General features: G+C 59.0%; 4 protein-coding genes across 5 annotated transcripts; 2 read left to right on the top strand and 2 right to left on the bottom strand.

The window, feature by feature from the left end:
* Positions 1-5: 5 nt before the first annotated feature.
* KLHL10 (kelch like family member 10) lies at positions 6-2,633 on the bottom strand. Its single transcript, XM_066205191.1, has 4 exons — positions 2,199-2,633; positions 1,488-2,105; positions 890-1,039; positions 6-377 (listed from the first exon to the last, which is right to left on the bottom strand). The coding sequence occupies exons 1-4, from the start codon at positions 2,616-2,618 to the stop codon at positions 6-8; spliced, it is 1,560 nt and encodes a 519-aa protein (XP_066061288.1). The 5' UTR covers positions 2,619-2,633.
* A 1,862-nt stretch (positions 2,634-4,495) lies between these two features.
* On the top strand, positions 4,496-9,394 carry NT5C3B (5'-nucleotidase, cytosolic IIIB). The gene is made up of 9 exons (XM_066205192.1): positions 4,496-4,551; positions 4,674-4,772; positions 5,226-5,295; positions 5,777-5,823; positions 6,271-6,356; positions 6,544-6,633; positions 7,634-7,796; positions 7,931-8,131; positions 8,409-9,394. The coding sequence occupies exons 1-9, from the start codon at positions 4,549-4,551 to the stop codon at positions 8,517-8,519; spliced, it is 870 nt and encodes a 289-aa protein (XP_066061289.1). The 5' UTR covers positions 4,496-4,548; the 3' UTR covers positions 8,520-9,394.
* Positions 9,395-9,695: 301 nt separating this feature from the next.
* FKBP10 (FKBP prolyl isomerase 10) lies at positions 9,696-15,888 on the bottom strand. Of its 2 annotated transcripts, none has more exons than XM_066205140.1 (10): positions 15,817-15,888; positions 13,754-13,899; positions 13,263-13,452; positions 12,839-12,984; positions 12,543-12,732; positions 12,154-12,299; positions 11,848-12,037; positions 11,415-11,557; positions 11,090-11,253; positions 9,696-10,801 (listed from the first exon to the last, which is right to left on the bottom strand). In XM_066205140.1, the coding sequence occupies exons 2-10, from the start codon at positions 13,839-13,841 to the stop codon at positions 10,616-10,618; spliced, it is 1,443 nt and encodes a 480-aa protein (XP_066061237.1). In that variant the 5' UTR covers positions 13,842-13,899; positions 15,817-15,888; the 3' UTR covers positions 9,696-10,615. The 2 variants fall into 2 exon arrangements, with proteins under 2 accessions (XP_066061237.1, XP_066061236.1); XM_066205139.1 differs by lacking the exon at positions 15,817-15,888 and adding an exon at positions 15,243-15,551.
* Positions 15,889-17,039: 1,151 nt separating this feature from the next.
* P3H4 (prolyl 3-hydroxylase family member 4 (inactive)) lies at positions 17,040-21,056 on the top strand. The gene is made up of 8 exons (XM_066205141.1): positions 17,040-17,540; positions 18,871-19,020; positions 19,137-19,308; positions 19,379-19,507; positions 19,614-19,759; positions 19,844-19,927; positions 20,121-20,262; positions 20,352-21,056. The coding sequence occupies exons 1-8, from the start codon at positions 17,040-17,042 to the stop codon at positions 20,360-20,362; spliced, it is 1,335 nt and encodes a 444-aa protein (XP_066061238.1). The 3' UTR covers positions 20,363-21,056.
* The last annotated feature ends 1,255 nt before the right edge of the window (positions 21,057-22,311 follow it).

The following is a 22,311-nucleotide window of genomic DNA, read 5'->3' on the forward strand; positions in this document are numbered from 1 at the left end:
ACAATTTACAGTGGTGAGCTCCGAGTTGAACTGCTGAACGAGATGTCCATGGAGGAGCTGTGCTGGTAGTCGTGTTGCCTAACGATGTATTCCATGACGTTGGAGAGTCCTGGCACCACGCAGCAGCTGACGGCACTACGGGCGATGCCCATGCTGTGGGTGTCGTACCAGCTGTTGGTGTCCTCCTCGTAGCACTCGGTGGCAACGGTGGTGCTGAACCCATTGAAGCCCCCGACCACGAACAACAGGCCATCCATCACCTCAATGCCAAAGTTGCTGCGTGGATTTAGCATGGAGGGCACGGCATGCCAGGCGTTGGCGATAGGGTTGTACACTTCCACACTCTGGAGCCGGCTGTTGCCATCAAACCCTCCAACCTGTGAAGGCCAAAGGGACAGAGCTTGAGAGGGGACTTTCCTCAGCCAGATCCTGGCACGCACAGTGAGATGGGAACTGCTCCTGCCTCCCTGGCTGCAGTCTGAGCATGGCGGAGAGCACGAGATCTCTGAACATGGCTCTTGCTATATTGTTCCCTGCTCTCTGAGGAGCTTTCCAAAGCACTTTATGCAACTGTCAGTTTTGACAGGTCTCCAGAGGTTGGATGCAGTCCATGGGGAGCTTAAACAACAGATGAACTGGCCCAAGCCCCTGCTCTGTGCTGATGCTGTTGGCAGCAGCAGAAATTATGTTCTGCGCTGCAGCTGTTTAAACATTGCCAAACACCATTTTCATACTCAAAAGCGTGTGGTGGGTGATAACATTCTCAGGAAGTGCATCAACCGTTCTGGCCCTCACTTCCCTAAACCTCATGTAATCACATGGGCACCCTGGGGGTCTGGGAACTGCAGTCACCCAAAGGACTGCAGTGCTGGGTGGTGTTAGCCCTTACCGCATACACCTGGTTCCTGTACGCCATCACCCCGACTCCGCTTCTCCTGGTGCTCATTGGGGCAATCAGGGACCACTGGTTTGTGGTGGGGTTGAACACTTCAGCTGAGCTGAGGCACTGTTCACCATCAAATCCCCCACAGACGTAAACCTGGGGACAGGAGAGGTGGGAAACTGTGAATGGGGTGGTTAGACCCTTGGTGAAGTAACATGTTGAAGAGAAAATGAATGGTGGAGCAGGATTTTAGGAGTGTTTTGTTTTAGAATGGGGATGGTCTTGTCATCCTGGGTTCGAAGTAGCAGCTGTACAAAAAGTTGATGCCAGCAGGATTTCGACTCTTGATTTTCCAAGCTGCATGAAGCAGACAGGCCTGGTATTACACCTATGGCCAGGAAAAGAGCTGTTGGGCACCAGGTGGACAACACCTCTGGCAGAGTTTTTGTAGTCCTGGTCACATCTCTGCCACCCCAGGCAGGCTGTTTTATATCTGTAGCTCCAGGACTTAATGAATTGTTATAAGTGTTACGCATTTAGTGAGGGTTTATGTGAACTTTCTTCATACAGCAAGCCCAACTGCTCTTAGTTGGGGTTAGTTTACCTTTCCATTCAGCGTGGTTGCACTGGCGTCGCTCCTCTGCTCATGCATGGGGATGATCAGGGTCCACTGGTTGGTGTCTGGGTCATACCGCTCTGCTGTGTTGAGCCGCATGTACCCATCAAACCCTCCAATGGCATAGATTAAGTTGTCCGCAATGGTGACGCTGACGTAGCAGCGCCGTGAGTGCATGGGTGATACCTGCTGCCACGTCTTCTGGAGTGGATCAAACCGTTTGACGGTGTTGAAACACTCTGTGCCATCGAATCCACCGATAACGTAGACGTGGCCTTTCAAATAAGCCGAGCCATGATAGGCAACGGGGCTCTCTTGCTCCCAGGGGATGTTCAGCCACATGTCAGTGCGGCCGTCGTAGGTCTCGATGGCGCTGGTGGCGCTGCCCCCACTCCAGCCCCCGATGGCAAAGAGGATGGCATAGGGCAGGCGTGGCCGAGTGAGTGGGTTGACATTGACTGAGGTACTCTGGCTGTAGGAGTTCAGGTTGTAGATTTCGGACAGGGCACTGATGATGAGATCTTTGCAGCTGGCATTGTCTTTCACGTACTCGTGAGCTTTCACGTTGTTCATGAAGTAGTCGGATTGTAGGAGTGCCAGTCGAACCTGAAACATGCAAGGAGGAGGTTGGAGTACTAATACTGATGGTTTCCCCGTCAGTAGCCTGTGGGGACAGCTCCAAAGCAGCACTGCACCCACCTTGCTGAGCAAGCAGGCAATGTCCTGCCTCCTCTTCTGCGGGTCATGACCGATCCACCGCAGCACAGCGTCAAACACAGCTTCTTCTCGCCGCACGTTAAGCTCATCCTTCTCAATTATATGTGCCAGCTCCTCAGCAGAAAGGTTTAGGAACTCCTCAGACACCTGGGACACCTCCTCAAAGTGATGCAGGATGTACACGCAGGCAGCTGTGCGCAGGTCAGGGCAGTAGTAATAGTCAGTGAGTTTGCAAATGCCAATGCAATTCTCAAAGCACAGCCTGGAACTGAGGAACTCCGAGCACAGGCTGACAATGCCCATGACATTGAACTGATCTGCTGCAGCCAGCAGACTCTCAACGTTGTCCTCTGTGATCGGTACTGTCCCGATGTAGGCGTAATTGATGATGAGACCCATCATTTCAGGTGAAATGCCAGGGATTCGATAGACCATCTTGTCTGTTCTGTCCCAACTGGTAAACAGAGTCCTGAAAACATGCATGTTGCTGCATTAAACCCTGCTCCTGGATCCCCTGTGCTCCCCCTGCCTCTAGGGCACCAGTTTTGGCACTGGTAGGAGCCATTCTGGGAGGCCCCATTGTTTATTGATTAATGTTTTATTTGCTGGTTGTTTAATAAAGGAGACAGCCTCTGGAGCATACCAGAGCTGGAGGCAGCTGGACAAGGGGTTTCACCTGAGAGGAGGAGAGGGGCAGAATCCCCCCCGTTGCCTGCTGCTCACACTGTGGGGATGAGCCCAGGACAATGGGGGCTTTCTGGGAGCCAGTGCATACAGCAGGGCATGTTCAGCCTCTCACCCACCAACACCCCAAGTCCTTCTCCCCAGGGCTGCTGTCAATCAGTTCATCTCCCAGCCCAGGTTGATACTGGGGTGGGGTTGCCTCAACTCAGGTGCAGCACCAACACTTGGTCTTGAACCCCAGAGTCACGGTGTGGGGAAGGCAAAGCTGCCCCGTGGCAGCTAGGCCAGGCTGGCCAGGCTCCAGCCCTGCACTGTGTCTGGGGCTCCTCCGACACCACACTGATATGTGGATTAATCCCGGTGTTCAGGGAGGTGTGAGGACTATGGGAAATCACTTGATGAAAGGTTCAGGGCAGGTGGAAGTCCTGGAGAAGTGCTGAGGCAGGGTGACCCCAATCAGGGAATGCTCTTTGCCCCCATCCCCCTGTGTTTCAACTACTGACCTGAAGTAGGTACTGCAGCAAGAGAGGATGAGCTTGTGAGCCTTGAAATCCACCCCCTCTACACTGATGATCACATCACAAAATCTCCCTTCCAGGCGCAGTTCATTGGAGATGCTGCATTTCCTATTGTTCATCTTCCTCTCCATGTTGGAGGATGAATATTTAGTAGGTGCCTCACGTTGGAGCCAAAGGCAGTGGACCTTGCTGAGGTGTGTGGAGCACTCTGGTGCTGTCCCAAACACCCAGCACTGAGCACCCTTGCTGGTTCTGGGTTGTGCCCCATAATGACATCACAGACATGCAGGGGTGACCCAGGCCCAACATTCTGTGGTTGGCCCCAGCCTTTTCCTCCCTACAGCCCGGGTTCTACTGGGCCCCAGACCTGCACCGTGTTGGTTGCTTGGAGCAAATCCAGCCATGTGATTGATCCCCTGGCAACCCTTCACTAATATTTCACTGGGGTGTAACGGCCCCCAAATTGTGAGCATGAACCACTGCAGAGGGGTCTTGTGCCACCTCGTCCAGGAGGAAGCTGAGGTACAGTCCAGCTCATGTAAGTGCTGTCACACACACTGTCCCTGCTGCTTTGTCAGTGGAGGTTTGGGTTATATATTGGTAATGCCAGGAATTTTTTTCCCGAATGGGTTGTCCAGCCCTGGCACAGGCTGCCGAGGGTAGTAGTGGTGGATCCTCATCTCTGGAGGGTTTTAAAAGTCTTGTGGATGTGGCACTTAGGGACACCGGTTAACGGTGGCTTTGGCAACGCTGGGGGATTTTTCTTTGAGGGCTCCCCCCCCGCCAGTGTTCCTTGACTCTGTGTTCCCAATGTTCCCGGGGCTGCGGAGTGGTTCGGTGCCGGGCGGGAGCTTTGCGGGCACGAAAAGACCGGTGACCTTTTTTTTTTTTTTGTTTCTTTTTTTAAACTATATCTTTCGCCTTCCCGGCTGGTCGCGAGGGAAACGCACCCGCGGGCCGGAGCTGCCGCAGGCGCGGGGCGGAGCGCGGGAGGATCCTCCGGCCGCAGCAGGCACCGAAGGCTCCCGGAGCACCGGCCGGGCCCCCGGGCCCGCGGCCGCGTTCCGGTCCCGCCCCCGCGCCCGCCCCGCGGCTGCGCGGCCCGCAGCGAGCGGAGCCGAACGGGCGAGATGGTGAGCGCGGCTGCGGGCCGGCAGCGCGGCCGGGACGGAGGGACAGAGGGGGCTGGAGGGTCTCGGTCCCCCCGGAGCTTGTGGGGGACCGGGGCGGCACCCAGCGCGGTCTGTGCCTGCAGGTGCCCGAGCTGGAGAAAGCTACGGTCCGGATCCGGCAGCCCGAGCGTGTGCGGGGGATCATCCAGGCTCTCCGGGAGCAGGGGGTGGCCAAACTGCAGGTACCGTGCTCTGTCCTTTTCTCAGCCGCCTCTTCCTCGTCCCCCGGCCGCGGCCCGGCTTCTCCCAGCCCCGCGAGGAAGCGCCTGCGGCGAGGGGTGCAGCCGGAGAGGGAGAAGCCCCAGAGGACGGGAGTACGGCGCTGGCGGCTCTCCCCGGACGGGCCTTTTGGCTCCCAGTTGTGAAGCTTTAACTGTGCGCCAGTCCCCAGACCCCTGCTCCGCCCAGGCGGGATGGAGCCATTCGGTGCCGATAAGAGCTCCGGGGTGGGAGGGTCAGGACACCATCTGCCTCGCAGCTGCTACGAGTGGCCGCGTCGTCGCTGCTAGTCTGTGCCCACTGGAGACTAGTGGTGCTGGGTGCTCGTTCTCACAGTTGGCAGCCCCTTGGGTTCACTCTGGCCACTGCAGAATTCAGTGGGTCATGCACAGATTTGGTTTTCTCCCCTCTTCCAGGTCATTTCTGACTTTGACATGACGCTGAGCAGGTTTGGTTGCAATGGCAGGCGCTGCCCCACATCTCACAGTGAGTGGAAGCCGTTGTTTTTACTGCCCCTGGTTCTGTTTGGTTTCTGTGTTTGTATTTGATGTGGTTCCTGTCATCCCCTGTGCCCTCCTCTACCAAGCCGGGCTGCTCCATCCTGTCCTTCCCAGTGCAGGTCTGGGCCTCGATGCCTGGTGCCAGCTGCTCACTGCCCACTGCAGGAGCCAGCTCCTGGGCTGGCTGCCTTCATCCCACTGCCCACGGGCACCAAGGCTGTGTCTGGCCAAGCCAGGCCCTCCCACTGGGACCTGCTGTGGGCTCAGAGTGGGAGCCATTGTGTTGGGACTCCACAGGGAACCTGTGCTTGTTACCCTTGCACCTTGCTTGACCCTTGCACCACACAGGGTCACGGTGTCACCACGGCTTGTACTGGGAAGAGCCAGCACTGAGACGCAGGGCAATTGCTGTAGAAAGTCTGTTTATGATTCTGTGCTACATCACTGGCGTTTTATTTTCTTTGCAGATATCCTTGATACCAGCCGCGTTATCAGTGAGGATGGCAAGAAGAAGGTGGGTGCTGTGTGTAAGGCACACCATGTCTTGGCTCAGTGATTGTTGTACCTGTCACCCATCATCAGGAGGTCGCAGTGGCTGGTGTGGCAGCTCTCCCAGCTGTGGTGGCTGCCAGTGAGAAAGTGTCCAGGCTGCATTTCGGCCAGCCATGACAGAGGAGAAATTAAAAAGGGAACTCGAATTTGCATGTACAGCTGTGGGTGTTTCAGTTTGATAAGAGGAGGAAGGGGAGGGCTGTGTGTACCTGCAACATTTGGAGCAAGGTAGGGGCCAGCCAGGCTGCTGAGAGTTCCAGGTATGCTCAGAGGGAAGCTGCTCAATGACAAGGTTTTGGTTGTGTTTAGGAAGAGCAACGCTCTGGAGAACTTCAGAAATGCTAGTTTTCTTTAGTCTCTTTAGACCCGATGTTCACTTTGTTCCTTTTCCCTCTGTGTGACACTCCAGCTGAAGGACCTGCTCCACTATTACTATCCCATTGAAATAGATCCCAACCGGACCCTGGAAGAGAAACGTCCCCTCATGGTGGAGTGGTGAGTGCTGTTTGTGGTGATCCTGACCATCTCCTGACAACCTCTTGTCCCTGAGGACTACAGGACATGAGGCTTGAATCATCCCTGGGCTTGGCAGCAATCCCACAAGGTTTAGTTGTTGTTTCTGACTGCTGATATCCTCTGCTTGGGAGCTCTGTCACTGCTGCTTTTCCTACGTCAAATACAGGTGGACCAAGGCCCACGAGCTGCTGGTGCAGCAGAAGATCCACAAAGGTGACATAGCCCAGATCGTCAGAGAGTCAGAAGCGATGCTCAGGTACAGGCCTGGGGATGTGATATTGAGGTTTGGGCATGGGATGTGATGCTGAGGTACAGCTTGGCTGCCCACAGCCCTTCTCTCCTGCCCATGTAGCCAGGTCTCTGTGCTGTCACCACACCACAGCATGACCAGTGCCAGCCTCCCCTGCTCACTCCCTGGGGGTGAGTTCTTATGAAGTCAGAACAAGAGCCAGAGCCTGAGCTCGGTCCTTGGCTGCAGGCTGCTCTCTTCCTGCTCTGAAACCACTGCCCCTCTCTTGGGCCTTGGCAAGGGGCAGCTGAGGGGCTGGTGCTGGGCACAGCTCCCCATTTGCAGGGCAGGATGCAGGAGCAGCATGCAGCTCCTTTCTTCCAGCAGAGCTGTGTACTTTGCACTGGAACTGCCAAGGCTTATGCAGGCCCTTGGCTCAGCAGCAGATTTCACCCACAGCACAAAAATGTTGTGCTAGAACTTGCTGCTAAAGCTGACCTGGCGGCTGTGGCCCTAAGGCTGGCTTGGAGAACTGGGCTCTGCCAGGTTGCTGTCAGGCTCAGGGAGGAGGTGGCTTTTCATGAGCCCAAGTTCCACTTCTGCATGGAATTGTGTCCTGGCAGACTGGGGCTATCACAGGTTGTTCTGATCATCCTCCCAGCCAGTCCGACCTGTTGCACAGCTCCCACGTGGTTCCTGGCAGCGCCCACTCCTGTGGGTGTGTGCAGACAGGCTGTGCCCTGTGCCCCTGCAGAGCAGCTGATGTGCTCAGGAGATGCCAGGCAAAAGGCTGGAGTGCTCCGTGTTCCCTCCAGCTGCTGCATCCACAGCTCTGGGGTTCTGCACAGGGGAGGCCACAGGAGTGCTGGTGCCACAGAGAGCTCGTGCTGTTTGCAGAGCCTACATGTGTGTTTCTGTTTGGGAAGTGGGGGGCAGGAACAGGAGCTGGGCTGAGCATGCTGCCAGCACAGGGCACCATGCTGGGAGCTGGTAACACAGCCCTGTGCAATGCACACTCCTGCTCTAGGGATGGCTTCAAGGAGTTCTTTGATCAGCTGCATAAGAACAACGTCCCCCTGTTCATCTTCTCTGCTGGCATTGGTGATATCCTGGAAGAGATTATCCGTCAGGCCAATGTCTTCTACTCCAATGTCAATGTGGTGTCCAACTACATGGACTTCAATGATGATGTGAGTTCTTGCATTGCATCTGTGTGGTGAGTGTGTGAGGGGAGTGGTGTGGGGCTGGGACTGAGGACTGGGACATGATTAGCAGTGACACCATCGGGTTAAGAGCTGTCTACCTGCCTGTCCCACATGCTCAGGGAGTCCTCACGCACTTCAGGGGACCACTCATCCACACCTACAACAAGAACAACACCGTGCTGCAGGGCACAGGGTACTTCCAGCAGCTGAGCACAAGGACGAGCATCATCCTGCTGGGGGACTCCATGGGTGACCTGACGATGGCAGATGGTGTTCCCAGCGTGGAGAACATCCTCAAGATTGGCTTTCTCAATGACAAGGTGGGTGAGAGAAGCAGTTTAGTGCTTCCCTACCAGCCTTCCCCAGGTGCCAGGCCTGGGGCCAGCAGGGAGGGGCAGGGGGCTGCCCCAGTGATTTGGGCATATAAGAGATTGGTACGAGCTCCTGTGGGGTGTGCGGAGGGACCCCAGGGTGTCTGCTGGGCTCCTGCTGCTCCTGCGAAATGGTCTGGGTAGTTACTGACCCCCTTTTCAGTAGTGAGGGGCTGTGGCTGGAACATCCTCACCCTCAGCTGTTGGTTGTTCATGGTCCTGGCAGGTGGAAGAGCGGAGGGGGAAGTACCTGGATTCCTATGACATTGTTCTGGAGAGTGATGAGACGCTGGACGTGGTGAACGGGATTCTGCGGTACATCCTGACTGAGACATGAGCTGGGGACGCGGTGTCCCAGCCCCGGCCACACAGCGGGCACTGGGCAGGGAATGTCCTTCCCGGGACAGAGCTGGAGGGGACCTGCTGGTACTGCCTGGGCTCCATCCCAACCTCACTAATGCCCTCAGCCAGCCCTAGAGCAGGAGAGGTGAGATGGAGGAGGCTTCTCCTTTCCCTTTACCTCAACTCTGCCTGGCTCTGCAGTTTCCCACCCAGACTGACTCTGTCCCGCTCAGACTTCATCCCACTTGGAATTCACCCCTGCCACCTCCTGAGGCCATGACAAACCGTTCGTTCCATGTTTCAGACAGAGATGTTCTGCACTTGCTTCAGCAGCTGAGGGTGGAATGGAGATAGTTTACTGTGGGCTGAGGACAGTCTCTCTCTCCTGTTTTCTGTGGGTGTCAAAGCTCCCAGGCTGACTCTGGTGCCCGTGCAGCTGCTGGGCTGATGTGGCCCTGCTGGCCATCACATCACCCAACCTCACATTCCCTGTGTAAATCAGCAGCTCTCTGGCCTTGTGTCTCAGCTCACCGTCCTTCTTCCACCAGTACAGCTCTTACTGTGGTAAAAGAGCTTTTTCCAGCCGTCCCTGAAGGCCTCGGAGCTCGGCTGCTGCCGCCCAAAGCCAGAAGTTTGTCTGCCAGGGATCAGAGGAGGAGGAGTGGGAATGGGGGAGGAGGGGCCAGTGGCAGAATTTTGAGTTTTAAGCAATGTTTTACCTGACCATGTTTGTGTACTAAATTTCTGGGCTGATCCTGGGCTCTCAGAGCAGCAATAGGAAAAGACCGTTTTATTGCTGTATAACCTCTCGTTATGTGGGACTTTGGGAAGAACAGATTTGTAGTCTGTTTTGGAATAAAAACATAATTGGCTAAAGCTGGGTCACAGTTGGTTTGTATGCAACACTCGGGGGCTGGAGCTGCTCTGTTCCCTGGGCTGGCACTGGCAGCTGTCTCTGCTCCCCAGCTCCTCATCCCACCAGAGCCCCCAGCCATCTCTGGGTGCTGGAGCTCTGTTTGCTATGGTGGAGGCTCCCAGGTGGGAATTTTGGTTTCTCCTGCCAGACCCAGTGGATGCCGGAGCCTGGAATCCCCCTGGGCACTGGTGGAGCTGTGCTGCTACCCCAACACATTTGAAGGTTTCATGGCAAAGTAACCAAACACAGACCAACTCCTTGGAAACCTGGAGGAATTATTTATTTGGTGCAAGGCAGAGTCCCCGTTTGAGGGGTTTGCTCTGCACTGCTGTGCTCCTGCATTTCTTCTATCTCTGTCGAGGACAAACTGCAGAGGCTTTGGGATGCCAGAGCTGTGCTGGTCCCAACACGAGGACCTGAGCACTCCAAGGCTGTGACCTGCATTTAAGAATTGAAAATAAATGGGTCTGATTTGTCTCAATCACTGGGGGTGGGGAGGGTGTGAAGGGGGACAATGCTGAGGGTTGAGAGGTGGGGAGGGTGTGAAGGGGGACAATGCTGCTCCCTGAGGGCTGGGGGATGAGGGTCTGTTTCCCTTCTCCCAGCTGATGAGGGGTTTGCCAGGTCTCACAGTTCCAGGGGGTCCAGACTTTTGGAATGGCAGATGCCTGCAGAGTATTGGGGTTTCACCCTGGGAACCTGAGCCCCCTTCAGCCTCTTGTCCCGGGGAGGATGGCAGCAGGGACAGAGCAGGGACTGGGACAAAAGGCTTCTCTTTCTTCTCTCTGAAGAATTTTAAGTGTTTATATAAAAAACCCAATCTCCAACCCTAAACTACAAAATGCTGTGGTGGAGGTGAGGAGGAACCCCCCTTACATCCTGCCTGGCCCCTGAGGCAGCACAGACAAGTGAGGGAGCTGGAGCTGGACCTGCAGTCACTGGTGGAGGATGAAGGGGCTTAGGGAGGGGACATCTTCTTGTGTGGGTTTATTAGCTGGGGGCTGAGTTTTCCTGTTCAGGAGAACACATCAAAATACCCTCAGTTAATGAGAGGTGAAAATCAAAACCCGGCCCCCTGCAGGACTGGGGAGGGGCAGGGGCAGATTCCCAGGGTGGGAGACCGGCCATGACATGACAAGGATGAGTCCTGTCTCCAGGAACAGCGGGACTGCTCCTCAGAGCTCCTCATGAATCTTCTCCTGGTCCTCATCCGACTTGAGCTTCAGCTCGTCGGGTGTGATCTTCCCGTCCTGGTTGCGGTCCTGGTTCCGGAACATGTCAGCAATGACTTTCTCTGGGTCAGAGCTGGGCATGAGGCGGCCTTTCCCCTCTGCCACCTGGGTCTTGATGAAGGTGGAGAACTGGAGAGGGGAGAGGGAAGAGATGTTGCTTGGCTCTGTGCAGCCGGCACTGAGCAGGGCAGGGAGACCATGGCCCATGACCAGGACAGGCAGGGACTGGAGCAGAGGCTGCCCTCGGGGACACTGCCCGCACACAGCAGCAATGCTTTGGCCGGGGTGTTCTTCCTGCACAGCTCTGCAGGCTCCCAAGTGCCCAGGGGCAGCAGGGCCCTTCAAGTGCTGCTGCCCAGGGTGGGGTCCCCTGTGCCCCCACTTCTTTCTGCACTCCACCATTTGGAACCCACTCACCTCGTCAGCAGGGATCCCCCCATCCTTGTTGAGGTCCATCTGCTCGTACAGGCTGGCTGGTGGCTCCCCGTGCCAGATAAAGAGGTAGCCCTCAGGAACCCCCTCCTCCATGGAGATCAGCTCCACCTCGAAGCGGAGCACGGCGCTGCCAGGCACCCCCCGGGCTGGAAACACAGCAAAGGCTCCAGCACCACGGGGAGCAAGGCAAAGCCCTGGCCCTGAGCCCCGCAGCCCTGGCAGGGTGAGGGGTGATGGAGCCCAGCAGGAGCCCAGCAAGGCCGAACCACCCGGTTTGCATTGCACACATCAGCTGCTGCTCCCTTACCTCCGCTCTCCCCGTGGCCCAGGTGTGGGGGGATGATGAGCACCCGCCTCTCCCCTGCACACATGTCCAGGAGGCCACTGTTCAGCCCCTCGATCACCTTGTTGGCCCCCAGAGTTACCTCCTGGGGCTTCTCGTAGTCGTGGCTGCAAGCGGCACAGAGGAAACAATGCCGGTGAGAAAAGTCCCTTGGACCTAGTGGGCAGCCCTGAAATCCTGACCCTTCCATCCCACCATGGCCAAGAATCCCACACCCTCCATGCCACAGCCACGTCCATCCCAATGTGTCCCTTGAACCCTCCCCATCCTTCTGCCCTGTGGCCAATGCTCCAGCATTGCCTGTTGCAGAGCAGATGGTCCCGCTGCCCGCCCACCCCCAGCTCAGTGGCAGCCAGGGTCTGGCCTCAGGAGGGACAGGAATGCTCAGGGCACGCACGAGGAGAAGAGCCGGGTGCCATCCAGCAAGGAGCAGTTGTAGTGGTAGCGGACAAAGTCCCGGTTGCGGGTGGTGACATTGCAGCCCTCGGGCCGGAACACGGTCTCGATCTCCACCGGGTCCTCAGGGTTGTGGAAGTCGATGACGTGGACATCAAAGATGAGCACGGCTGAGCCAGGAATTTTATCACCTGAAAGAGGAGGGTGAAGAAAAGCTGCCGGAGCGCTGCAGGGCCAGTGAAGCCTTTCCCTGCTTCTTCCCACATCCCTTGATGTGCCCGTCCCTCAGAGCCCTCTGCAGATTTACCTGCACCATTCTCCCCATAAGCCAGGTGTGGGGGGATGACCACTCGGCGGTGCTCTCCAATGCAGACCCCCTGCAGCCCCTGATCCATGCCAGGGATGATGTAGCCCTTCCCAATGTAGGTGTTGTAGGTCTGATTGCGAGAGTAACTGCAGCAAGAGAACCCCCAGCACCATCAATCCGCCCAGCCCCTACACCCCAACCCACACCCCTTCTCCCAGCCTCTCCTGCTCCCCCAGGAACCAAACCTTGCTCCAAGAGATGCAACAAACAGATATTTTAGCCTTTTTAGCCTATTTCATGCCCACTATCCCCTCTCCAGCCTTTCCTTGCGGCTGTGGGGCAGGAGAGGACATCAGGGGCTCTCCCTACACGGCCACTTCATCCCATACCTGGAGTCAAAGAGTGTCCCGTCCATGAGTGTCCCATTGTAGTGGTAGCGGACAAAGTCCCCAGTCACAGCCCGGCGCTTGCAGGACTCCGGCACCTCCAGGTGCTCCAGAAAGACACCATCCTTGGGATTGTGGAAATCCACCAGCAGCACGCTGAACACCAGTGATGCCTGTGGTGGGATCACGGTCCCTGGGAGAGGACACAGGTCAGCCTGAAGGAGGGTTCTTCTACACCAGAGGGCTCTGGTCAGAGCTGGGAGGGAAGGAGCTGGCACGATGGGTGGTGCCTGGCTCACCATAGCCCTTCTCCCCATAGGCCAGGAATGGGGGGATGATGATGCTCCTCTTCTCCCCAGCGCACATGCCCAGCAGCCCCTGGTCCATGCCCTTGATCAGCCACCCAGTGCCCACGTACGTGTCATAGGTGCTGCCCTTGCTGTAGCTGGTGGTGGAGAATGAGGATGGCGCTGGCTCCGGGGCCACACCAGCAGCCCCAGCCAGAGCAGTGCTGTGCCAGAGGCTGGTTTAGGGGGTCGTGGAGCTGCACCAGCCCTGCTGGGGAGCAGGGAGGGAGTACAGGGTGAGGCTGCTCTGACTGTGTGCCCAGCCTGGTGTCCCTGGGTCACAGCCACCCCTAGTGGCACAGCGTCAAGGCAGAGGGTGCAGCCCAGCCCCACAGGCCTGTGCCCTGAGGCCAGGGTGCATCCCAGTGGCCCATACCTGGAGTCGAAGGGGGTCCCATCCAGCAGCGTGCCGTTGTAGTGGTACCGCACGAAGTCCGAGTTCTCCACCGTGCGGTTGCAGCGCTCGGGCTTGGACAGGGTGGTGATCTGCAGCTTGTCGTTCTTGTTCCAGATGTCCAGCATGACCACATCGAAGTACAGGGTGGCATCTGGGGGGATCAGCCCCGCTAAAGGGGCACCACAAGGACAGTGCACTTTAAGTGGGACCAACACTGAGCCCAGGCCAGCCATGGGCTCTATGCCCTGAAGCTGCCACTACTCAGGGCTACTGGAGACCCATGCCAGCCCTTGGGAAAACAGCACAGTCTGGCTGGACCCCCTCACTCCCAGGGAAGGCCCACTTCAGCACCACTCGCCCTGGCCACAGAGCCACAATTAGGCCACATCTGCCAGGGGAGCACTGGAGCCCTGCTAACACCAGCCCTGGGGGGTTTGCTCCCTCAGCCCCTCTGCTCCAGGGCCCCTTACCCACGCCGATGCTGCCGTAGCCCAGGTGGGGTGGCACGATGAGGTGACGCCGCTCGTTCACGCACATGCCCTGCAGCCCCCGGTCCATGCCTGTGATCAGCCGCCCAACGCCCACCACACCGGCCACCGTGGCCCCTCGGTCATAGCTGGGGCAAAGGGACAGACCCATCAGAGGTGAGAAAAAGGATGAAGCTCCCAAAGCTGCCAGTGCTGGTGAGGCAGAGCAGAGAGACAGGGCTGCCCCCTGCCCATTTTGCAGGACTCCCATCACAGTCTGAGTCCCTGGGTTGCAGGCAGAGCTCATAGCTCAAAAACATGGATCCTAGTGGGCTCAATCCCATGCTGCTGGAGGGTAGCTGGCCCCTGGGCCACTGGTCACGACTTCAGCCTGACCCTGCACCGCCAGAGGCCATCCACACCCTCCTCAGATCTCACCCACTGAGCTGGGCTGGAGGCCGACAGCTCTATGGCTTCCTGCTGCTTCCAAACCATTTTGTGTACAGCACATTAGAGCTTTATGCAGTGATGAGGAAAGACGACGTCCTGGCCTCATTTTTAAACTGCAAATTTGTTTTTATTTTTAAACTTTTAAATAGTCCAAGAAACTACTGGGGCAGCAGATGTCCTCCTGGGAGAGAATTCTTTTAGCAATGAGTGTCCCCAGGCTCCCACTGCAGTTACTTACTCCCCCACTGATGCTCACATGAAAGGTAAGACACATCAAACTGTGAACCCCTTTGCTTCCCAGAACTCCAAAAAAACCCCACCTGCCTGGGAAATTTTTATGACTACATGGTGCTGGGGCTGAGCCCAGCACGGCTCCAGTTGTTTCTGTGTCCCCAGCTCTCCTCCCTGCTCATGGTGCTGCAAACCAGGGGCTGCCCCAACCCTGATTCTCAGCCAGCATGAGCAGAGCAGGGACGATGCAGGGGCCAAGGAACACTGAGCCCAGCAGAGCTCCGGGATAATGAAGGGTTTTGCTGCTGCCACGTCTCAAAGTGCTTTAAGCATTTTCCTGCCTGTGCAGCACATGTAGATACGTGTTCCTGAGTGCAGAGCATGCCAATTGGGGTCAAATCATGCCCGTGCCCTGGACAGGCGATCCCACAGCTCTGTGGATCTGAGGCTCCCTGAAGGGCTGGGAGCCTCTGTGGGACCTGGTGGGGCAGCCCAGGCAGGGGCTACAGAAAGGGGCTGCAGCCTGGGCTGGGTGTTTGCTTCAGGCTGACACGTGTACCGGGCTCCCAGTGTTACCCCAGCACCCACCAAAAGCCCCCCTTGGTTCAAAGCCGGGGGTGCTGGGCGTTGTCTGGCGCAGGCAGCTGCCTGCTCTGGCCTGGCTGCCCCTGCCCCCGGGGCTGGGGGACACATGCGGGGTCCCCGCAGCCGCCTGCCTGCCCCGGCATGCGGGCTGGGGGCTGGGGGAGGCATGCAGGGTCCCGCCGCAGCTGCCCCCCGCATGCAGCCGGCACAGAGCCGCGGGCGATACCTGGAGTCAAACTTTTTGCCATCTTTAAAGGTCCCATTGTAGTGGTAGCGAATGAAATCCCCCATCTGCGCCTCCCGCAGGCAGATTTTGGGAATATAGTATCTGTCTATCACCACGTCTTCTAAGGGGCCGGGGTCTCCCAGCGCCGGGGCCCCCAAGACGCCCAGCAGCAGCAGCAGGAGGAGGAGGAGGAGGCAGCGGCTGCCCGCGGCCGTGGCCATGGCGCTGGGGCTGCGGCGGCGGAAGGGCCCGGCGGGGGGAAGGAGGAGGGCGGGGGGTTCAGGACGCCCCTTTCCTGCCCGGGACGCCCCTTCGCCTTCGCTTTCCCGTCCCTTCCCCTCCGCCCGCCCAGCCCGGCCCCTCTTGGAATTTCTGTAGACGTGTCCTGGCCCCGCCGCGCTCCCCCCGCCGCGCTGACACCGCGGCAGAGAACGATCCACGGCGGGAGGGGTTATTCTTTTGCCCTCTTTTGTTTTTCCTCTTACTTTTCCCCCTCTTTATTTATTTCTCGTCTTCCTCCTCTTGTCCTCCTTTTTTAATCTCCTTTTTTTCCTTTTCTCCTCTCACTACTTACTCTCTTTTTTTTCTTTTTTTTTTTCTTTCTTTTTTTCTTTTTCTTTTTCTTTTCTTTTCTTTTCTTGGACAATTCCTCCCCCGAAGGAAAAGCTGACGGAGGCATTGACGAGCGGCTGCAGGCCCGGCGCGGCCCGGCCCGGCCCCAGGTCCTAGCGCTCTTGTGCCTCCTCCTCCCTTTCTTCTTCCTTCTGCCTCTGCCAGCTCATTGCACCCGGCCCAAGATGCTGCTGCTCAGTCCCAGCAGTTCGGGAGTAAATGAAAGGAAATAAGTGTTTTAAAAAAGAGTCTGCTGTTGGCAGAGCCTTTACTGAATGGCGATGATTAAAAATGTGAAATTCTCCTAGCAGCCCTTCCCAGAAACAAACACAGCCTCAAACACTCACGGAGTGGTTGCCCACACATCCCTACACCCCCAAATCCATCTGCAAGAAACAGATCCCGTGGCAAAGAGCCTTTGGCGAGTGCCAGATGGGAAATGCAACAGGCTGTGAACCCAAACCCAAATCCCTACCCAGCTCCTCTGAGGCTCAGTGCTACCAGTGAGAGCAACAGCTCCAGCAAAGCACCATCAGCTCCCCCCAGCTCAGCCCCGGGGTGCTCCGCAGCCCCCCAGCACAGCACACCGGGGCTGAGCACCTTCAGCCCTGCTTGGAGCAGCCTGGGGGGGACACGTGGCTCTGCCGACGGGGCGGGGGCAGGGCCCCACCGCGCCAAGAGAGCGCTGACAGAGATGGTGGCACCACAGCCCTGTGTTGGACACGGCCAACAGCCTCTGCTCCGCCGGGAGAAACCTCAGCAGTGTCCTGGCTCCTGCTCTGCGCTGTGACATCCCCCAGTGCCACCGTCCAGCCAGCGATAAAGCACTGGGTTTGGGCTGGGGCCAGTGTGGCCATGCCGAGGCCTGGCACGGGACAGCTCAGAGGCCGCGATCTGGCACGGCACAGGGCATGTGGCCTCGGGCTTGGCACCGGCCAGCGGCGGGGACACCTCCGGCCTGGAGGGTCCGCCCGCGCACGGCGCTGCTGGGGCAACTCGCTCCGTGGTGCGCAGCGCCGGGCAGCCCCCGAGCGCCCCGCGCAGCCCCTGCGCGCACCCGGCGGGGCCGCACTAAGACCCTGCGCGCCCGCCACGCACCGCCCACCCCGCCGCCCTCCCGCCCGCCCCCTGCGCGGGCCCGGCGCGGAGCGCTGCGCGGGGCGCGGGCAGTGCGCGGCAGCGGGGATGGGCGGCGCGGTGCCGGGACCGGGTCCGCTGCCGGCGGTGCTGCTGGCGGTGCTGGCGGCGGGGCTGTGCGCGGCGCAGTACGAGCAGTACAGCGTGCGCGGGTTCCCCGCGGCCGCGCTGGAGCCGCTGCAGCGCGCCTACGCGCGGGCGCTGGAGCAGTACGCGGACGCGCAATGGGCGGAGAGCGCTCAGGGGCTGGAGGCCAGTCTGCGGCTCCACAGGCTGCTGCGGGACAGCGAGGCGCATTGCCACCGCCGCTGCGCCGGGGAGCCCCCCGCGGGGGAGGATCCCGCCGAGGAGCCCCGCGGGGAGCGGGACCCCGCGTGGGAGTGGGAGCGGGAGCTGCGGCTCTTCGAGCGGCTGCTGCTCCGCGCCGGCTGCCTGCGCGCCTGCAAGCGTGAACTGCCCGTGTTCCAGCTGCGCTACCCGCCGGCGCAAACCCTGCGCGACTTCCAGCGCCGCCAGCCCTACCAGTACCTGCACTACGCGCTTTTCAAGGTGAGGAGGTGCAAATGGCAGGGGGCAGGGGTGGGGGGTCCTGCTCTGCTATCCTGCACCACTGATCTTTCCCCTCCGTCCTGCACCCCTCCACTCTGCCCCCTGACTGGGCGCATCCCTTCCCGTGTCTCATCCTGTGCCACTCATCCTACAACTCCTCTTTGACACCCCCATTCTGCATCCCCATCCTGTGCCCCCATCCTACGCTGTCAGCCTGCACCCTCTGATCTGCCCACCCTGAACCCCACTCCCGCCTATCTCTGCACCCCCGGAACCCTGCTGCCCTCCATCCTGCACCCTGCTGTCAGGTGCTTCCCCTTTCCTTCACTCCCCATCTGGCATTCCCCACCAGCTCCTCCATCCTGCCCCTGAGCCGTGGCACGTCAGCATCATCTGGGACACATCAGGCAGGACGACTGGGGGGCTCCTGTGGTTGTGTCCCTCTACCCCGCCTTGTGTTGCTCTGGTGCCCCAGGGTATCCCTGGACAGGCAGAGCATTGCACAGGAGAGTGCACAGGGGCTGCCCCAGCTGAGGGGCCTGAGCTGGAGGGTCCTGTGCCTCTGTGATTGTGATGGGACACGTGTCTGGCTGCTCCGTAAGAAAGGACTTGCTCAGCTTCACAGTGCAGACGTGGAGGAAGGTTTTGTGGAGGAAAGTTTCATAAGGCAACCCCCTCGGGTGCCCATGTGTTGGCCAGAGTGTCTCTGGCAGGGGACAGTCCTCTGGGCAGGGTCCTGGTCCCTGGCTGCCAGCCACTGTGGGTGCTGTTTTAGTGCTCAGCAATGCAGCCCCACTCACCTGGCAGTGGCGAGGGACTGCCTGGCTTCATCCTTAATGCCTTTTCCTCTTGCTGCTCTGGCCCAAACCCATTTCATGGATGGGTCGTTCAAACCACCCTCCCTCCCTGCTGTCTCACTCCCTGAAGCTGCAACCTGAGAGCCCAAAAAGCAGCAGGGGTGGCAGCCAGGTCTGATGGCAGTGCTGGAGAAGAGCAGATGTGTGGGTCAAACCCACACCGCATGGATCCATCTCACGTGGATGTTGGGGCTCATGAGGGGCTGAGCTGTCCCTGCTCCCACTGTGCCTCCATGCACAGCCAGGAGGTTGGTGTGGCTGGAGGTACCTGCAATATTCATGTTCCCAGACCCTGTCTGTTCATCACTGCCAGTGGATGATTGTGCAGCATGGGTTCAGAGCTGTTCCCCACAAGGATCACCCCTGTGTCCTGCAGCCCAGGGATCTGGCTGGATGCTGAGGCCCCCTTGGCTGCAGCATTGCTCAGGCTGTCCTGCAGCAGGTCTCTGCACTGGCTCCTCCTCTCTCCACAGTCAAATAAGATCGAGAAAGCGGTGTCTGCTGCCCACACCTTCCTGCAGAAAAACCCCAAGCATGAGATGACCTTGAGGTACCTGGACTACTACAGGACTATGCTGGATGTGGATGAATACCTGGTCGACCTGGAAGCTCAGCCCTATGAGGTAAGGAGGGGAGAGGGCTGGGTCAGGAGAGGGGCTCCCCAGGGCTCAAAGCATGCCTGGTCCTGCCAAACCCCGAGGGAAGCAGCTCCCCCTCAGTAAGCAGTGGTCCTCGGCAGCCGATATTCGTGCGGTCAGTGAAGCTGTACAACAACGGGGATTTCCGGAGCAGTGCGGCCGACATGGAGCAGGCACTGGCTGAGTATTACAAGGCGTACGAAGACTGTCTGGCCGGCTGCGAGGGTGCCTATGAGCTTCAGGAGTTCAAGGACTTCTACCCTGCCATCGCAGGTAGTGGAGGGCTGGGGGACGGCAGACTTGGGGAGGTGATCGGGGTGCAACACTCGACATCTCCCCCCAGACCACTTGGTGAGCGTGCTGCAATGCAAGGTGGACTGCGAGACCGAGCTCACCCCCAACGTGGGTGGCTACTTTGTGGAGAAGTTTGTGGCCACCATGTACCACTACCTGCAGTTTGCATACTACAAGTGTGAGTGCCAGTGGGAGCAGGGGGAACTGTGCCCTGGAGCACCCTGGGGTGCTGTGGGCCCTGGCAGGGGTGTCACCCCTGTGTCACCTGGCGCTGCTCCCCACAGTGAACGACGTGCAGGATGCAGTGCGCAGCGTCTCCAGCTACATGCTCTTCGACCCGGGCGACACCGTGATGCAGCAGAACCTGGTCTATTACCGCTTCCACCGCGAGCGCTGGCGCCTGCGGGAGGAGGACTTTGAGCCGCGGCCGGTGAGGACCCCCCAGCCCCCTGTCCCATGGCCCTGCAGTGCCCAGAGAGGGGCTGACACAGCCCCTGTCCCCCGCTGTGCCCAGGAAGCCGTGCGGTACCACAACCAGACGGCCGCTCAGAAGAAGATGCTGGAATTTGCCCGGCAGTATCTGCAGGATGATGATGAGGTACCTGATGGGCCCGACGCGGGGTGCAGATGGTGCTCATGGGGGTGCTTTTGGGGGAGCTGGGTGGTGTGTGTGTGGGTGCTGCAGGGACCTTCCTCAGGTGGGGGTCTGACCCCCCAAACCAGCCCTGGAGCAGAGACTGCGGGTGAGGCTGCCGAGCCCCCCTGCCTCCTCCTGCCCTCCTGTGCTGCAGATGGAGGTGGATGGCAGTGAGGGGCCAGAGGTGCTGGACCTGCCCTCTGATGGCGAGTTCGAGGGTGAAGGTGACTACGAGGAAGGCTTCTTCGCAGAGTGGTGGCAGGAACCCAAGACTAAAGGAGACAAAGACGACCAAGGTTCCTGATAGCAGGGCTGGGGGCCATGCTGTAGGGTGGGGGGTCTGCTGCCCACACCCCTGGTACCACCAAACTCTCCTTGTTTGCAGAGATCCTATGATGAGCCAGGTGAAGGGGCACCCAGCACCAACTGGGCTGGATGGTGGTGGCTCTGTGATGCCATCTCGGGGACATCAGGCTTTGGGCTCCTCCCAGCCCAAACTCAGACTCAGACTCATGGGGAGGGGCCGATCCTGCCTAACATCCTGCAGCAGGGCTGCCTTTCCCACCTGGACGTCTGCTGCCCTGGCACAGCCCAATTCCCATCAGTGGAACACCAGCAGCCCTGAATGTCCCTGCCTGCCCAGGAGCCCTGACCAACAGTGATGCCCCACAACACTGGGGTTTTCTGTGTCCCTCAGCTGCTCCCCACGAAATGTGGATGATGCACCAGGATCAACCCCTGTGTTGTCTTGAGGGGCTTGGGGGGCAACCCCTACTTAAGGAGCAATGCACAATGCTGCTGGAGCTGGTCCTGCCCCTTCCTGAGGCTCCTGCTCCTGTTCCTCCAGCCTTCCAGGCAATCTGCCAGCTCCCACAGCCCAGGTCCCCTTGGACTCCCCAGCCTGGTGTGGGGGGCTCCTGGTGTGCCATGTCCCCGTGTCACCACGGGGCTGCAGCCTGGTGAGCTGTGGTGCCTGAGCCCTGCCACACCAGCCCTCTTCTAGCCTTAAGCTCCATTAATTTAAGATTTCCCCTCTTTCACAGTTGCTCTTTTTATATATTTACTGGTGCTGACCTTTTAATAAAATCCAGACTGGTCTTTTCACAGCTGCCTCCACCTTCCATGCGCTGCCACCATGGGATCCAGGAGCTCAGGGTGGGAGAGGCCCTGCTGTGGGAGAGGAAGGGATGAGCTCTGGCCTGGAGGTCCCCACAGGTGACTTGGGAGAACTTGTGGGGCTGGGGACCCATGGAGGCCATGAGAGCATCCAGGCTCCTCTGAGGCTCTGGGTTCCCTGAGGGGGACCCCAGTTGGGATCCATGACTCCCCTCATTGTGCAGGGGAGGCTGTCAGGTGGGCTAGAGGGGGGAGCTGCAGGGGGCTGGAAGGCAGCATGTTCTACCCCATATGGATCTTTGGGGTGTGACATGCACGACCTGATGGTTGTTTTGGGGTGCAACACTGTGACACTGCTCCTTGGGGATGCATCTTCCTGCTCCTGGATCAGAGGGTGTGATGAAGGTGGGGGGTGGCAGGGTGGGATGATCTGCCTCCTGCCTGCATCAGGGCATTTTGGGGCTCGCCATTGGTGCTGACAAACCCGTGGCAGTCCTAGGCACGAGGTGTCGGGCAGCGTGTGGCCGCTCGCTCCTCCCTGCCATGCTCCCGCTTGGCATGGAAATTGGCTACGAGGACTGAAACTGAGAGGCTGAATCACAGCGTTGGCCCCGGGGAAGGGAAGGGATGGGAATGGAAGGAAGGGGGTGGCAAGAGGCTGCCAGCACCCCACCCTGCCCTGCCTGGAACCCCTGTTCACCGGGGCCTTTCCAGCTCTGCAGGGCACTGGGCAGGGGCGGGGGCTGCGCCCCCTGACCCGTGGGCAAAGCTCAGGGCTCAGGGAGGCAGTACTGGGAGGGAGCGCCCCTGCGCCAGGACAGGGCTGTCCTATCACTTGGGAGGAGTGGGGTTTGTCACTGATGGGTCACAGCCACCTCGGGAGGGGAGTGCCAGCCTGGTGGGGTGTGGCCCGCAGCACTCGCGAATGGATGAGCGAGAAGCACTCAGCCCAGCGCTGGCACCGCAGCCTAGGGGACAAAGGCCTGTGGATCTTCCCAACAGCTGGGCGAGGGTGGCACTGGGCCCACAGGGCCTCCGCCCTGCTCTGACACACACCTGGGCACTGCGTCCCCTCCTCAGCCCCACACTGCTGTGGAGAAGACAGCTCTTTGCTCCCACTGATCTACTGGCACCAGGCAAAGCCCCTTGCAGCCATGAGCTGGGGTGCCCTGGGTCCCTGCTCCCACCTGCAGCCACTGGATGTGCAGGGGCTGTCTGCATCCATCACA

Source organism: Chamaea fasciata, unplaced genomic scaffold, assembly GCF_029207755.1.
Source record: "Chamaea fasciata isolate MVZ Bird 193981 ecotype frontalis unplaced genomic scaffold, bChaFas1.0.hap1 SCAF_27, whole genome shotgun sequence".
NCBI lineage: Eukaryota > Metazoa > Chordata > Aves > Passeriformes > Sylviidae > Chamaea > Chamaea fasciata.